The sequence below is a fragment of the Calidris pugnax genome, unplaced genomic scaffold, assembly GCF_001431845.1.
Source record: "Calidris pugnax isolate Ruff unplaced genomic scaffold, ASM143184v1 scaffold147, whole genome shotgun sequence".
NCBI classification, from domain to species: domain Eukaryota; kingdom Metazoa; phylum Chordata; class Aves; order Charadriiformes; family Scolopacidae; genus Calidris; species Calidris pugnax.
In genome coordinates, this window is record NW_015092359.1 from 6,730,594 (window position 1) to 6,747,888 (window position 17,295).

At 40.8% G+C, this 17,295-nt stretch overlaps 1 protein-coding gene across 4 annotated transcripts in view; it reads left to right on the forward strand.

The window, feature by feature from the left end:
* Positions 1–17,295, forward strand: part of SPTBN1 (spectrin, beta, non-erythrocytic 1) — a 137,745-nt gene that overhangs the window by 88,376 nt on the left and 32,074 nt on the right. For all 4 annotated transcript variants that reach the window (XM_014962415.1, XM_014962416.1, XM_014962417.1 and 1 more), the window contains 13 exons: positions 711–802; positions 2,354–2,434; positions 3,241–3,356; positions 4,556–4,668; positions 5,300–5,487; positions 7,685–7,802; positions 9,168–9,326; positions 9,843–10,145; positions 11,280–11,433; positions 12,133–13,003; positions 13,153–13,290; positions 13,937–14,693; positions 14,981–15,183. In XM_014962415.1, coding sequence (XP_014817901.1) covers positions 711–802; positions 2,354–2,434; positions 3,241–3,356; positions 4,556–4,668; positions 5,300–5,487; positions 7,685–7,802; positions 9,168–9,326; positions 9,843–10,145; positions 11,280–11,433; positions 12,133–13,003; positions 13,153–13,290; positions 13,937–14,693; positions 14,981–15,183 — 3,293 coding nt within the window. The remainder of the gene's footprint in view (positions 1–710; positions 803–2,353; positions 2,435–3,240; positions 3,357–4,555; positions 4,669–5,299; positions 5,488–7,684; positions 7,803–9,167; positions 9,327–9,842; positions 10,146–11,279; positions 11,434–12,132; positions 13,004–13,152; positions 13,291–13,936; positions 14,694–14,980; positions 15,184–17,295) is intronic.

The window sequence follows — 17,295 nt, forward strand, 5'->3', positions numbered from 1 at the left end:
CTTGCCCTCAGTTAAAAAATACTGGGAAGTACTTTTGCAGAAAGGATTATAAACTCATCTAATAAATATATAATTTATAATAACATAGGAATAAATATTTAATAAATTTTAACATTCTCTTACTTTTGGTGTTGCTCAGTGTTTTCCGAACATGAAAGCGTCTGCCTAACTTTCAATGACAGAAGTGGAACTTTGCTGAAGCAATACTACTCTATTTAAAAAGCAGTAAACTTTAGCCATCAAATGAGATATATTTGTCTGTATGTAGTAAAAAGTGGGTTCCCTTTTTTTTTCTTTTTCATCTTTTTAAAAGCTGGTTAGCTTTTGCCTGTGAATCCCCTCATGAGGACCTCTACCTGCTTCAGCCCCTTGGCTCCTGGCTGTGCAGGAGGCACCTCGCAGGGTGGCATCATAATGCTGTATAGGGCAGGGCTTGTCTTGACAGTTGGAAATACATTTTCTGGTGAAGTTTAAACTATTTTGTCAATGGACTAAAGAAAGAGTAATACCACAGTAAAATAAGGGCAGATGAAGCTTTCTTCTGACATGAAAGCTTTTAAATAAGGAAGAGCATTCACCTACTTCCACTCTGCCTGTCATCATAGATTTTCTTTGTTCCTTATATTCTGATATAATTTCTTCTATCTTTTTAAAAAAAGAAAAAATGTGTTTTTTCAGAGAAATATTTAAAACTTCTGTGTTAATTTTAGATCCAAGATATCAGTGTTGAAACTGAGGACAACAAGGAGAAGAAATCTGCTAAAGATGCTTTGCTTTTGTGGTGCCAGATGAAGACAGCTGGGTGAGTGTGGATTAAGTGATTATCTCTAAAGCTCTTACAGCATTTTGAGTTTTCATTGAAATAATTTAAAATGGGCAAACACATATCTCTCCTTAAGTGGATTCAAACAAGAGAACTGAATTGATGTTTACAAGTCAGAAAATTCTGAATTTTATTATATTAATGCTGTGTGATAAACATACCAATCTGATAATCCATGAATATATTGCAATATGCTGACTCTTTTTTACCCTGTTCTGAAGAAGTAGTGATGCTTCAGATGCTTGCCACCAACTTTTCCCTATATATGTGGGAATATTTCCAAAATACCTTTCTCTGACTAACCTTCTTGCATAATTAAATAGCCATTTGTACAGATTCATTATGTTTCCCCCATGAAACGTGGATGTCCCTGTGATAACTTGGGACACTTCAGCATTATTCTGGAGTACTCCATCTTCTTCCAAGAACTCTTACGAAAGTGGTTTGTTAGTAGCCTGAAATTTTTGGAGACTTGCAAAATACCCAGATCACCAAACAGATTAACTTTGCATCTCTGGAGTGTGAAGGTGGCTATCACATGTGCTTTGTTTAAAAGTCAGACAGTGACCAGAGTCAGTCACGGAATCACAGAATTGTCGGAGTTGGAAGGGACCTCTAGAGATCATCTTGTCCAACTCCCCTGCCAAAGCAGGGCTGCCCAGAGCACATCACTCAGGATGGCATCCATTGTGGCTTGAAGATCTCCAGAGAAGGGGACTCCACACCCTCCCTGGGCAGCCTCTTCCAGGACTCTGTCCCCCTCACCCCAAAGAAGTTTTTCCTCATATTTGAATGGAACTTCCCATGTTCCAGCTTGAGCCCGTTGCCCCTTGTCCTATCGCTGGAAACCACTGAAAAGAGTCCGGCTCCAACATCCTTCAACTCACCCTTTAGATACTTATAAACATAAATAAGGTCTCCCCTCAGTCTTGGCTTGTCCGGGCTAAAGAGTCCCAGCTCCCTGGGATACCAGGCAATTTCAAGGGGGCTAAAGAGTCTCAGCTCCCTGGGATACCAGGCAATTTCAAGGAAACCTTAATGTATCGCTGCTCCCATGGTACTTGCAGCCATCAGAAAAGGTTTACTCCTCTCTGTTCCTCCAGCTGCTCCTACTCTTCTCTTGAACTTGATATTCTAAGTACCTGAAAATAATTCTTTGCCAGCAGCTGAGCAGGAGCAAGGCCTTAGACTTGTAGGGATTTGAAACCTCACAGGCTGCAGGTTGGGCAGCAAGTTATAAAATAGTAACTTCAAGTGATTACTCAGAAGGTCATTTAGAGCCTTTCTCTGGAATGCATATCAGTTCTGCAGGGTTTACAAGACTAAATGAGATGCACTTACCTCTAGTGTCAGTCTCTGATTAGAAAGCAGTCAGGATGATAGATTATCCATCATGGGATGGTTATATCCCACCTTAAGGTTTACAATAAATGTGTCATTCCTGCAAGCAGCTTTTAGGGACGGTGTGTGGAGAGCTGCAGGAGGGATGCTATTAATTGCACTCTCTTTATTTTTCTTTTGTTCTGTCAGTTACCCCAATGTCAACATTCACAACTTTACCACAAGCTGGAGGGACGGGATGGCTTTCAATGCACTAATACATAAGCACAGGTATGTGTGGGTAAATATCTTTATGGATTTTGAAAGCTTGGACTGTCGCGGTGTGCACTGGGTTTTGTTGTTACGTTGCAGCTTGATTTTAAAATCTGTGGAGTGGAGGAAGTCGAAGAATTGCTGGAGTTTTACAGCAAATTGCTTTGCTTTAGAGCTTTACAGCTGTTGGGGTCACTGTGAGCTCCTCTGGGCAACAGCTTCTCCCATCAAGAGTCAAAACAGGTTGTGTTTGGTTTCAAAAGAGTAAATTATACACGTGATTGTTTTAGTTTGTGACTGACCAAGTTGGAAGAAAAGTTTTTGTACCTTATTGAGTAACGGATGATCGGGTCTGGTTGCCTAGAATTCGGAGATGGGAGGGGGACACAACACACAACAGCACCCTGGAGGGGAAAGAAATCCCTGCACAGGGGTGGCAAAATCTGGTGCTAGACTTTTTCATGGCTGGGGATGTGGCTCATTGGCAAGCTCGGATGAAGCTACTGGGATGGCTTGCATGCTTACATGGACATGAGGAGACACTGGGTGACCACAACTTCATTCCTTTATTTTCCAGGTCACCTTTATCCCTGGTAAACTATTCTCCATTATTTTCCCTGGGTTAGGTTCTGCCATGGCATGTGCTGGGCATTACTTCATTCCTTCAATATTGCTGTTCCAATGCACAGGGCTACCAGACAAGCAAAACCTTGTCAGCAGGAGGGGCCAGGCTTTCTGAGGATTGCAGATTGTAGTTTATTTGTTCATTTGAGGGTGGCTGCACTGTGCTTTGGGAAATCTAAAGAATTTTCCATCCTGTCTAGGCCTGATCTGATTGATTTTGACAAGCTGAAGAAATCAAATGCACACTACAATCTGCAGAATGCTTTTAACCTTGCAGAGCAACACCTTGGTCTCACTAAGCTCCTGGACCCTGAGGGTAAGAATTCCTTGCAGTTTCAGCACTTCACAGCAATTTGTGGGCTCTTTTCTTCTACCCCTCCTTGTGGAAGGGTACAGCTTTGTGATAGCTTTTTGTGTTAAAGAGAAGCAGGATGCTGCTGACTCACCTGGTGATACAGCCAGAGAGGGAAGGAGAGAATGCAAGATGTCTCCTGCAGATGACTGAGCAGCAGTAGCACAACAGCCCTTAGTCCTGTCACCTCATCTGACAAGATCACTGGACTGGCCATGTATATATAGAATCGTAGAATGGTTAGAGTTGGAAGGGACCTTAAAGATCATGGAGTTCCAGCCCCCCTGCCCTGAGCAGAGACACCTCCCACCAGAGCAGGTTGCTCAAAGCCTCATCTAGCCTGGTCTTGAACACATAAACATAACATCATAGAATCATAGAATCGTCTACGTTGGAAGGAAATCATTCCAGTTAGAAGCATCCTTCTGATCTGGCCTGAGAAACACTTCTGTGAGCTGGAAGATGAATGCTGTGGATTTCAGCAAATACTTAGCAGCTTCTTTTGCAGAGTGCTTTAGCCTGTGCTTTCACGGGAGTGTTTATGCTCATGCACATTGGAAGGTGGTCTCACAACGCTAGGACAAGAAACTTTCTTGTCACAGGGCAAATCGAGGCTGTGTGTTTGAATGCGTTCCTTCTTGCTTATTTTTCAGTGCCTCAGAATTGCTGCTGGAAAGAAAATAATTTGTTTCCCATCTGTATCTCTCAGATTTGCCTCGACAGACATACTATTACATTTGAATTCCTGTCTCCAAATGCTGATAGAGCATCGAAGTTCTCAATTACCAGTAGTTTGGTCAGCTCACACAGACACTAGAGGAGGTGTTGGGCCATGCACAAGCTGTGGCAAAGCCTGGAACCTGACTCGTAAGGCCCAAAGTTCCCTAGCCCACAGACCCATGCTTTAACCACAGTCCACACTAAGACAAAGAGGTATAGGAGCACTTCTTAGTGACTTCTGAGTTCAATACTGTACAACACCAAGTAATCCAGAACCGGTCCAAGGCTGCTGAACTTATTTCTGATTACTACATAAATCTTAGGAGCTGAACTGCCACTGAACCTACCTCTGGCTCTTAAACACATCCTTGTTGCATTATTAGCTTTGTTGTTTTAACCCATGCACCCCTAATATGCTAAGAAAACTCTTGTTTGGTTTGCAGATATCAGTGTTGATCATCCTGATGAAAAGTCAATCATCACCTATGTGGTCACATATTACCACTACTTCTCCAAGATGAAAGCTTTAGCTGTTGAAGGAAAACGTATTGGAAAGGTTTGCAAGTTCGCATTATAAATTGTTATAAAGCAGTTGAAATCTTTCGGGGTTGTTTTTTTTTTTTTCCTCCTGGGTGTTAGTTTTTTAGGAGTCCACTGTATGGTAGCTTTTAGTTTTGCTTTTGAATGTGTTTTGAATGTTAAATATTCCTGTATGACTGTGAGGAGTAGTTAATTTCCAGCTGCCTCATATTAGAAAACATTTGGCCAGTGTTCTATTCTTGCTCGTTAATTTTGCATTATTGCTGTTTTTCCTTTCTCATTAACTGCTCTTCACACTCTGGGTCCTCTTTCTCTTCTGGAGCCCAGAAAAGTCTCTCATTTAAAAAATGTGCAGTCATTCTCTGCCCTTTGGCGAAGTTGCCCCTCATCTTTACAGCTGACAGACTGAACATGAATCCTTTTGTAAGCCTCACCTCTGTCCCTCTATTGCCGTGGGATAATGGGAATTCACTGAAAAATGCAAAGCCCTCATTCCACAGAGATCTCAGCCCCTGTGGCGCTCGGGAGTGAGCGGTCTGATTCATAAATCAAGTCTCTAAACAGTTTCTTTTAAGTAGCTTGTTGGATTTAGATGACTGAAGAGCGCTGCCCTTGTTATTCATGTTCTGTTGTGCTGGTCGTTGCAGGTGCTTGACAATGCCATTGAAACGGAGAAAATGATTGAAAAATACGAATCGCTGGCTTCTGACCTCCTTGAGTGGATTGAGCAAACCATTATCATCCTCAACAATCGCAAATTTGCCAACTCACTAGTTGGTGTGCAGCAGCAGCTACAGGCATTCAACACTTACCGCACAGTGGAGAAACCACCCAAGTAATTTTAATCTTAGCTAAAAACAGCACTGGTCTCGTTTCGTTTAGTCAACCATTGATTTTTATAAAACCAAACAAATCCAAATAATTTTAATCATAGCTGAAGAATTCATTTTTCTGAACAAACCCAGATACCATAGGTCTAATTGGCACTTACCGTTATTACTCGGAGCCTGCTTGCTTTATGCTATTCAGTATACACGTAATAACAACAACAAAACCAACAATAATAAAAAGTGCGTCTTACTGATTCTGTGCCTTAGTGATCCTGTGCCAGCAGGACCTCAGAGTTCTGGAAGCTGTCACTTCACTGAGATGCCTGCCTTATAGTATGAGTGGTAGTAACATACCATTTTACTATAGTAGTGTCACCAGTTGTGTTTGCTAGCAGTATACAGTACCAGTACACTGCTATTAAAGGAATCTCACTGCTTACCCAAAACCAAGAGGAAGTGTTTGTAAAACATAGCCATGCTTACTAAAACTGATACAACCAAAACTGTGCAACTTATTTCTGGGAAGTTTCTTTTAGCATTAGGATATCAGATCTGTTTATTATTTTTTCCTAATGTAAGTTGGATAATAATGACAATCCAAAACATTAAAGAGTATACAGACATCTTCTAAAATTGCAGACTGTTCCCTAGTACCTGTGGAGTTTCTTTTATTTCCCAGGCCTACAATTCAGGAAAACAGTGGGAAGGGTTTATTGAGTGCAGTGGGCTTTAAATAAAATTTCCATTTTTTGTGTTGATAGAATAAGCTAGAACAATGCACATAACGAAATTAAAAAAAAAAAAAAAAGCTAAAAACAGCACTGGTCTCGTTTCGTTTAGTCAACCATTGATTTTTATAAAACCAAACAAATCCAAGTAATTTTAATCATAGCTGAAGAATTCATTTTTCTGAACAAACCCAGATACCATAGGTCTAATTGGCAGTTACCATTATTACTCGGAGCCTGTTTGCTTTATGCTATTCAGTATGCACATAACAACAACAACAAAACCAACAATAATAAAAAGTGTGTCTTACTGATTCTGTGCCTTAGTGATCCTGTGCCAGCAGGACCTCAGAGTTCTGGAAGCTGTCACTTCACTGAGATGCCTGCCTTATAGTATGAGTGGTAGTAACATACCATTTTACTATAGTAGTGTCACCAGTTGTGTTTGCTAGCAGTATACAGTACCAGTACACTGCTATTAAAGGAATCTCACTGCTTATCCAAAACCAAGAGGAAGTGTTTGTAAAACATAGCCATGCTTACTAAAACTGATACAACCAAAACTGTGCAACTTATTTCTGGGAAGTTTCTTTTAGCATTAGGATATCAGATCTGTTTATTATTTTTTCCTAACGTAAGTTGGATAATAATGACAATCCAAAACATTACAGAGTATACAGACATCTTCTAAAATTGCAGACTGTTCCCTAGTACCTGTGGAGTTTCTTTTATTTCCCAGGCCTACAATTCAGGAAAACAGTGGGAAGGGTTTATTGAGTGCAGTGGGCTTTAAATAAAATTTCCATTTTTTGTGTTGATAGAATAAGCTAGAACAATGCACATAACGAAATTAAAAAAAAAAAAAAAAAAAAAAAAAAAAAAAAAAAAAAAAAAAAAAAAAAAAAAAAAAAAAAAAAAAAAAAAAAAAAAAAAAAAAAAAAAAAAAAAAAAAAAAAAAAAAAAAAAAAAAAAAAAAAAAAAAAAAAAAAAAAAAAAAAAAAAAAAAAAAAAAAAAAAAAAAAAAAAAAAAAAAAAAAAAAAAAAAAAAAAAAAAAAAAAAAAAAAAAAAAAAAAAAAAAAAAAAAAAAAAAAAAAAAAAAAAAAAAAAAAAAAAAAAAAAAAAAAAAAAAAAAAAAAAAAAAAAAAAAAAAAAAAAAAAAAGTGGTCTTCTGTCCCCCAAGGGGGTTTAAATCTAAACACACAACAGACAACTGACTTCTGTGAAGTTTCTTTTGCTGTTTGAACCAACTGGTTCCAGGGAAAGTGTTTGGCCACTTCAATTGCTTCCAGCTTTCATACAAGATGAAGGTGTTTATCGGAATGCTCCCATATATGATATATAATAATCAGATATATAATTGGATATATAATATATAATAAGGATTATATATATATAATAAGGAAGTGCTTTATAATACCTCAGTAGCAATGAAAGCTTTATTGTAACACAGTTCTTTTGTAAAATTTTGTTTAGATTTACAGAAAAAGGAAACCTAGAAGTGCTGCTTTTTACCATCCAAAGCAAAATGAGAGCCAACAATCAGAAAGTATACATGCCAAGGGAAGGCAAACTCATTTCTGACATTAACAAGGTAAACGTGGCCAGCTCCTCCTGTGTTGTTTTCTTTCAGTCTGTAGGTATAGTGGGAAGAAACACATTGGTTATCTCCAGCCTTGATATGGGGAACCGTAAGGGGTGGGAGAGGTGGGGTGACCTTTTCTTATGGGTCAGACTCACTAATGTGAACCAAGTCCCTGAGAGTCCTCAGCATCTGTAAGGTCTTCTGCACTGGAAAAATGCTCAGTCATTCTGATTATGGATCTAGTAGCCCTGCCTTTCTCCTCCGTGGTCCTGGTTATTAATCAACAGAAAGTAGCACAAATATCTAGGTGTTGTAGCCCTCCCCATTTGCCTCTCAGCCCCCCTGCCTGCAGCGTGGGAGAATGAAGGGAAGTGCCATGACAAATCTTGGGGTTCCCTCTCGGTTTATGCAGCTATCTTTTTTTGTGCTGGTGCAGCTGGCAGCAGCATAGCTGACAAGCTCTTTCAAGGATAACAAACAATTTAAAACTGTGAGCTTTCCTTGTTTGTGTTTGATCATGCTTGGCATTCCCAGAGCAGCTGTTGTGGGCGTCTGTGGCCTCGGTCTGCATCCTAGAGAGCAGTAAACTGCACAGCTCTCCTGTTTGCCTTAAGCCCTTGTGCCTGTGAATGCCTAAAATACTTGGGTTTCAGGCAATTGCACATCTGTTAGGATTTAGAAGAATCTAGGGTAGTTTGTGTTTAATTGTGGGTATTTTTGTTGTCTGTAAGATCTGAAAGGTGATTAGCTGACTTTCCACATGCTTCTAAGACTTTTTATTTTTGTAAGATTAATGTCATGCATATGAATAACTTTTGGCCTTGGGGAAAAAAAGGACTGTTATGCACCAAAAGTAACTGAATTCTGGAATTGTTTTCTTTTCCAAAGTGGATGTAATGAAGAACAACAATTGTATGTTGATTTTGGAGAGGAGAGGACATGAATCTCTAGTTCTCATTTCCTAAAGGAGAAAGATAGAATCCAGTTATTTGGGAGTAGCGCTCAGAAGATGTATTTTAACAAATACAGCACTCTTACACATTCACACCAGATTGTTTGCTTGGGCCTTGTTGGAGGCAAAAGCTAAATGAACTTGAGAAAATGCATCTGACATAAACAAGTCTTAGACCCCTTACTCAGAAAATGTCTGAACTAATTGAGAACAAATTTTAAGTCATGGGCTTACATTAGCAGACAAGGTGTAAGGCCAGCCAATACAAACCCGATTTATTGGCATATAAATAAATAAGACCTGTTTGTGTAACTTGGCTGTAGTGACCTCAATCCTGATTTCATGCAAAGATGATGTGATTTCTCATAATCCTGTAAGAATGTGTGCTCAGAAGACGCGTGTTTTTTTCTCCTCATTTTCAGGCCTGGGAAAGACTGGAAAAAGCTGAACATGAAAGAGAACTGGCACTGCGAAATGAGCTCATCAGACAAGAGAAACTGGAACAACTTGCACGCAGATTTGATCGCAAGGCAGCTATGAGAGAAACTTGGCTGAGTGAAAATCAACGTCTTGTTTCTCAGGTGCTGCTTTCAGAAATCGTCTGTGTGACTAAAATGATTTTCATAAGTAATTATAGGATACAGTTCTTACAAAGAGAATATTTCTCCCTCCATGCCTCATATTTTACTGAATCTATGTATATTTATATTTATTGTATGTGTGCGCAAATGTATATTTAGTTTAGATGTGTATGTATTGTATGTCCTATCTTTTAATGCATTTGGGATATTCAGTGGAATTAATCCAGGAATTAATTTTATTTTTTAATATTAGAGATTACTTTAACAAATAAAATCCCCAGCCTAATCCTAATGGCTACTATGATTCTTCTTCTAAGTAGTAAATGATGTTTCTGATTTATCAGTGGTTCTCTGGTTATCAGAAATATCTCTGATTTCATTTAAAAAGACCTTTCATAGCATTTTGAGATTTGCTAACAGGTGTATTCTGCACAATCAGAAATCACGTTAAGAGTTTGAGCAGTAGGGCTTTTCTCCTCAGCAGCCATTACTGAAGAAGCGTCTCTGTCTTTACAGGATAATTTTGGCTTTGACCTTCCAGCAGTAGAGGCCGCGACAAAGAAACATGAGGCCATTGAAACAGACATTGCAGCATATGAAGAACGAGTCCAAGCCGTGGTGGCAGTTGCAAAGGAGCTTGAAACTGAAAATTACCATGATATCAAACGCATTACTGCAAGAAAGGACAACGTTATCCGCCTATGGGAGTACCTCCTGGAACTGCTCAGAGCACGGAGACAGAGACTGGAGATGAATCTTGGTCTGCAAAAGATTTTCCAGGAAATGCTATACATTATGGACTGGATGGATGAGATGAAGGTAGGTGTTAGCCATTTGAGAATATAGACCAAATATTCCGGGGAGATGTAGATATCCTTTTTTTTTGGTAGTTTTTTAAGATTCCTTTGCCCCTCTGGTTTAATAGACAAATGTAGAAGAAGCACATTCAAGAGCAGTGACGAAATTCCTTATACCTTATGATGATTTTTAAGAAATAAATATTAAAAACAAGTAAGGAGAAATACAAGTTCACTCCTATAAAAAGCTAATTTTCAGCTTCATGCCTGTCTCATAAGGGACAAAGGCTTTGGTTATAGTGCTTGGGTAAGGATGATAATTTTGGTGAAAGGGAATTAAATAATCTCTCTTTATCACAGTTTACATGGGGAACAAGTCACCTCTTCACCTCTCTGCTTTAAAAAGCATGAATTTCTTCCTGTCTGTTCTCCTGGGGTCTGGGAAGGGAAAGGACCATGACTTTGTTCCTGTCCATCAGCCAATAGAACTTGGAAGCTGCTGGAAGAAAGAAAGACGTGTGTAGTTCAGTGGCAGCTCACAACACCTGGACTGAGTGCTTTCCATTGGTTGTGCTGAGCTAACTTAGCTTCTTGCCATCCCAGCCTTAAAACTGCATTAAAGAGCAGTCAAGTTATAGAGTCATAGAGTCATAGAATTGTCCAGGCCGGAAGGGACCTCCAAAGGCCATCTAGTCCGACCTCCCCGCAGTCAGCAGGGACACCCCCAACTAGACCAGGTTGCCCAGGGCCTCGTCGAGCCTCACCTTGAATATCTCCAGGAATGGGGCCTCAGCCACCTCCCTGGGCAACCTGTTCCAGTGCTCCACCACCCTCACAGTGAAGAACCCTCTCCTAATCTCCAGTCTAAATCTGTTCCCCTCCAGCTTGAAGCCATTGCCCCTCATCCTGTCACTGCAGGCCTTTGGAAACAGGTTCTCCCCAGCCTTCCTGTAGGCTGGTTGCCAGGGATTTTAAAAATATTGGTTCAAATTCACATCAGCCATGTCTCTGTACTTTTGAAATAGCTCTTCTCATGGGCCTGGTGTTCCTCTGGACTTAACGTAACAACAGAGAACAATGTAATGCCTGAAGTCATTAAGAAACAAACAGTTTGTGGCTTTCAGCCCATTTTACTTGTCTTTTACATTTTGATCAGGTGCTTCTGCTGTCTCAAGACTACGGCAAACATTTGTTAGGAGTTGAAGACCTGTTGCAGAAACATGCTCTTGTGGAAGCTGACATTGCTATTCAAGCTGAGAGAGTGAGAGGGGTCAATGCATCTGCTCAGAAGTTTGCCACTGACGGAGAAGGTAAGTGGCAGCTGGCACATCCTTCTTTAATAGTGTATAAGGTTATCTATCAGCCTCATTAGTTCTGCAAGGCGTGTTAGATTAGTTTCAGCACTAGAATATGTGAATCCAGCTTAATTTGTTCCTTTTTTATTCAGTGTGTCAATGATTGATTACTCCAGGTACCTTCACGTGAATTCATTGTGGCATTGTGTTTTGCACGGGATGTCGTGCTCCTAACCAGCAGCTGCTGTATCTTTGTAGTAATCACCATTAATTCCCTGTTCTGTATTTCTGCTGCAAACAATACAAATTACTGGACCCAGTCTGATACTGTCCCGATTTATGCTAAATAAAAGTGGTTCCGCTAAACCAGTGTCATTAACTAGAGCAAATGTTGTTCATTTTGTGCAGTTGTGTGTATAAATCTGGAGTAGTGAATTTTGTTTCACTGAAAAGAGTCATGAACATCTTGAATATCTTTACTTCCTTAGGTTTGTTTTTCTGTGGGTTTGGTTTTTTTGGTCTTTATGCAATGAACAGTATTTTCTGATCTGTGTTATTGTGTGGTGGAGGTTGAATAGTGCACACTTACTTTCAGGAGACTAAATAGGAATTCTTTTTTGTTAACTTCATAGATGGAATAAACAGGAATTAAGAACTCTGTGTATGCCCCAGCTGTAGAGTCCAAGTCGTAATGCCCATTCTCTCTCTGAGCAGGTTACAAACCGTGTGATCCACAAGTGATCAGGGACCGTGTTGCTCACATGGAGTTCTGTTACCAAGAGCTTTGCCAGCTCGCAGCCGAGCGCCGGGCCCGCTTGGAGGAGTCCCGGCGCCTCTGGAAATTCTTCTGGGAAATGGCTGAAGAAGAGGGTTGGATCAGGGAGAAGGAACAGATACTCTCATCTGATGACTATGGGAAGGACCTAACCAGTGTCGTCCGTCTCTTGAGTAAACATAAGGCATTTGAAGACGAAATGAGTGGTCGTAGTGGCCACTTTCAACAGGCGATAAAAGAAGGTGAAGACATGATTGCGGAGGAGCATTTTGGGTCTGAGAAAATTAGAGAAAGAATTAAGGATATCCGGGAGCAGTGGGCTAACTTGGAACAGTTATCTGCCATTAGGAAGAAGCGTCTGGAGGAAGCCTCTCTCCTTCACCAGTTCCAGGCTGACGCTGACGACATTGATGCATGGATGTTGGACATCCTCAAAATTGTTTCCAGCAATGATGTTGGACATGATGAATATTCCACTCAGTCCTTGGTCAAGAAACACAAAGATGTGGCTGAAGAGATTGCAAGCTACCGACCGACTATCGACTCGCTTCATGAACAGGCAAAGGCTCTACCACAGGAACACGTCGGATCTCCAGATGTGCAAGGCAGATTGTCCGGAATTGAGGAGAGATACAAAGAGGTTGCTGAGCTGACTCGGCTGCGTAAGCAGGCCTTGCAGGATACCCTTGCTCTCTACAAGATGTTCAGTGAGGCAGATGCTTGTGAGCTTTGGATTAACGAAAAGGAGAAGTGGCTGAATAATATGCAGATTCCAGAGAAGCTGGAGGACTTGGAAGTGATCCAGCACAGGTGAGAATGACCTTACCAGGACGTTTGGGGAATATCGGGTGGAACTTTTTTACACCACCAGCTGCCTTTCTCAGCTTGCCTTTTGCTCAGATTCTCTAATGCCCGTGTGATCTTTTTTTTTTTCGTTTGTGTCCCCTCCCCCCTTCCAGATTTGAAAGTTTAGAACCAGAAATGAACAATCAGGCATCCCGTGTTGCAGTAGTAAACCAAATTGCTAGACAGCTAATGCACAGTGGCCATCCAAGTGAGAAGGAGATCAAAGCACAGCAAGATAAACTCAACACCAGGTAAGTAGCGGCCTCACGCACAGGACCATGTGAACACGACACCGGCTGAAACAAGTACGGGGGGGTTATTTGTATTTCTTTTATGTCTTTTCAAAGATACTCTGATACTGATGTGAACTATCTTCAAGGTGTAGACCTTTAAAGCTTCAAAAAGAAAATGAGCTGTGTCTTTCAAATATTGGATTAACAGATGGAGTTTTGCTATTGACCTCAGTCAGGTCCTGAGTGTATCGGTACCTTGATTTGAGAGCTGGAAATTTACTGTAATAATTATTATGATAAAAAAGAAACCAATTTAATTTCATGTAAACTCATTTTTTGGCTTAAAAATAAACTGAGAGACTACATTTAGTGTGAAAATTAAGTATAACTAGCAATTTTTCACTTGAGGAAAAATTATACAGTTAAGGACTCAATGTTGCTGATATACTTGTCATATTCTTAAATACACGCCATAGCTTGGTTAATGGTTGTTTTGCTAAAACTGTTGGTGATATGGGAAGGACTGAAAAACCCATGAATAGTTACGTTATTTCATGGCTTACCAAGCTAATGTGAGCAGCTGCTCACTCAGCAATGTTGCCATATCCTTATCCCTTATTATACACATTCAATTCCTCTGCTTTTCTCTCCTCACAAATTTCAGATGGAGCCAGTTCAGAGAACTGGTAGATAGGAAGAAGGATGCTCTGCTCTCTGCTCTGAGTATCCAGAACTACCATCTTGAATGCAATGAAACCAAATCCTGGATCAGGGAAAAGACCAAAGTGATTGAATCCACACAAGATCTGGGTAATGATCTAGCTGGAGTGATGGCCCTGCAGAGGAAGCTGACAGGCATGGAACGTGACCTGGTAGCCATTGAAGCCAAGCTAAGCGACTTGCAAAAAGAGGCAGAAAAACTGGAATCAGAGCATCCTGACCAGGCACAAGCTATCCTTTCGCGGCTTGCAGAAATCAACGATGTATGGGAAGAAATGAAGACCACCCTCAAGAACCGGGAAGAGTCCCTTGGAGAGGCAAGCAAACTGCAGCAGTTCCTGAGAGATCTGGATGACTTCCAGTCTTGGCTGTCTAGAACACAGACTGCAATTGCATCCGAAGATATGCCAAACACACTGACAGAGGCTGAGAAGCTGCTCACTCAGCATGAGAATATTAAGAATGAAATCAACAATTATGAGGAAGATTATCAGAAAATGAGGGACATGGGTGAGATGGTGACACAAGGGCAAACTGATGCTCAGTACATGTTCTTACGCCAGCGCCTACAAGCTTTGGACACTGGATGGAATGAGCTTCACAAAATGTGGGAGAACAGGCAAAATCTCCTTTCTCAGTCTCATGCCTACCAGCTATTTCTCAGAGATACCAAGCAAGCGGAAGCATTTCTTAATAACCAGGCAAGTAGTCAACATCCACCTTATTTCATTTCTACAGGTTGGCACCATATACTGCAAGAAATTAACAAACAGGATCATCTGGCAGGAGAGCTACAAACAGATAATTTGCCCTTTTTTAAACTATAGATTTATTTATTTCTTTAAAACTGTAAATTTGCTTTTGGTGTTTTACTTCTAGCTGTTCTTGAGAGACATTTCTTTTCATATGTGGTGAATGCTGTTGTTGGAGCAGGCAGTGTAGCCTAAGTGTAATACTTTTATCTCTCTGATTTATGTTTTAATCACAGGAGTATGTTTTGGCACACACGGAAATGCCCACTACCTTGGAAGGAGCAGAAGCTGCTATTAAAAAACAGGAGGATTTCATGACCACGATGGATGCCAATGAAGAAAAGATCAATGCAGTTGTAGAGACTGGCAGGAGGCTAGTTAGTGATGGCAACATAAACTCTGATAAAATCCAGGAGAAAGTGGACTCTATTGATGACAGGTAAGGTGAGAATGATAGCGGAATGTAGCTGTTCACACTTTAGTTCTGTTCTCTGAGAGATGACCTTTAACCAGAATCCAAAGGCAAAATAACATGTTAGAAAATGCCTGCTGCAGACTCTTTTCTTTGTCCTGTGGAAAAATAGAAACTGCAATGTTTCAAAAATGTGGCAGGCTAATCTTAATTAAATATTACTTCTCCCATTTTCTAGAGACTTACAAGCTAATGAGCTCGCAACGCAGAATTTGGCTATATGAGTGTTGCTATCTAATTCTTGGAGTATTCACAAACTTTACATCATGGTGGGAGCTGTAGCAGTTAGCTAGACCTGGTCCCTCAAGTCTTCGTTTCCTCTGCTACCTCCTAGCTGATTTAATTATAATGATGTGTTCCTGTCCTTCCTCTGAGGAAGGAATGTGGCTCTCAAGAGTGCAACTGGAATTGTATTTACCCCACCCACCTGGCTTCGATCACCCTTTCCAACTTGTCTGGCCCTTCTGAAATCGGATTAGGAAGCATTGGTACAAATGTGTCTTTCATCCTAGAAAAAGTCCTTCACTTCATCCCTTTAGCTGTGGTATGGATGCTATAGAACACGAAGATTCTTTTTCTGTGAAAACAAAATGTTCAGTTTTAATGACTAGATTCATGGTTCTTTCTGCTTTTGATTTGAATAATAGTAGGGTCTTTCGAGGGGCTTTTCAATCATGAGTATCATAACACAGCAATAAGCTAATACAGAACTTCCATGTAAAATGTTACTGACGACCCTTCTATCAGATTTGCACGTTCCCACAGTTGGTAAGCTCAGAGTGGTCCAGATGCCTTTATCTCCAAGAAGAAACTGAACTGAAGTAGTTCAGAAAATGTTGAGCCTTTCCTGTTTGGGCAAACACATTTTTCTGTATACGCACCCGCTTTAGCCGTGGCTCCAAGACAGGCAGACATTCCTGTTCCCAGAGCTTGCTGAGCCCTCTGACAACCTAACCCCAGGGATACCTCATGCTCTCACTCTCCCTAACTGGCTTGACTCTCTTTAGATCCCAGTGAGAATCTGCAAAGGCCAGGCAGAGGAGATTATATGAAAGCAATCAAGGTGAAAGATAGCAAATGAATTTTCCTTATTTACCCTCTCTGACTTTCGTTGTCCTCTGCTGTATGTTTTCCCATCCATTTATGAAAGCAGGAGGACTTGATCCTGACCTTCTGTTCAGGTGTCTTCTTTCTCAACTTTTGGAATATTAAGAGATAGTGTCCAAGGATATAGTTGTAAATGGTCAGCTGCCTCTTGCAGCCCTTTCTGAGGTGGCTGGAGTGGGAGACAGTGTTGGCCTCTGTGTGTGCTCTGGAGAGAGGTTCCTGCTGCCTCAGCTGTGGTGCTCTGGTGACTGTTTTCCCCCCAGTGCAGTTACTCCTCTGTGTCCTTATTGTCCTGTGGCATTGCGACTGGCCACCTGGCCTGTCCTGGCTGTTGCAAATATCCTGGAATTCCTACTCTGAACAGCAGGCAAGTCCTAGAGACTGTATTTTTTAAGCCCGCTTTTTTTCCAATGCATTTCCTCAATCCCACAGCTATTTATGCACTGCAAAAAACATGCAGTGCACTGCTATTCAGGAAATCCGTGTGATTGCTCTCTGGGTCTGTTAGGCTGATAAGTCTCAAGAACAAAGCTTTAGGGCTGGGTACAGTGGGAGTGGTAGCAAAGGAAGCCTCTTTGGTTTTAAAAAAACTTGCTCTCCCAACCAAGCTCCACCTGGATGTATAACAAAGGACCAAAACAAACAAGTACAAATATGTGCAGTGCCTCCATACTTGCAAGCTGTTCCAGAGGAGACCCCACTGTTGGTACAGCAGACAAACACTGCCCTAAAATTATTACCTTCTAAATAGACAAGGTGGGCATCCGGGTAAGGAAAGACAGGAGAGTGCAGAGTTGGGGAGTGGAGCTGTTCAATAGGAAATCAATACTTAAGCACAATCTTTTAGTGTAGTTCACAGGGCAGAATAAATGGAAATAAGGACACAGAGAAGGGGTGAGGGAAGAAGAAGAAGATGGATTTGAATAAAGCTATCACTAGCTAGCTTTTCCAGCTAGGAAAGAAGCTAGTCTC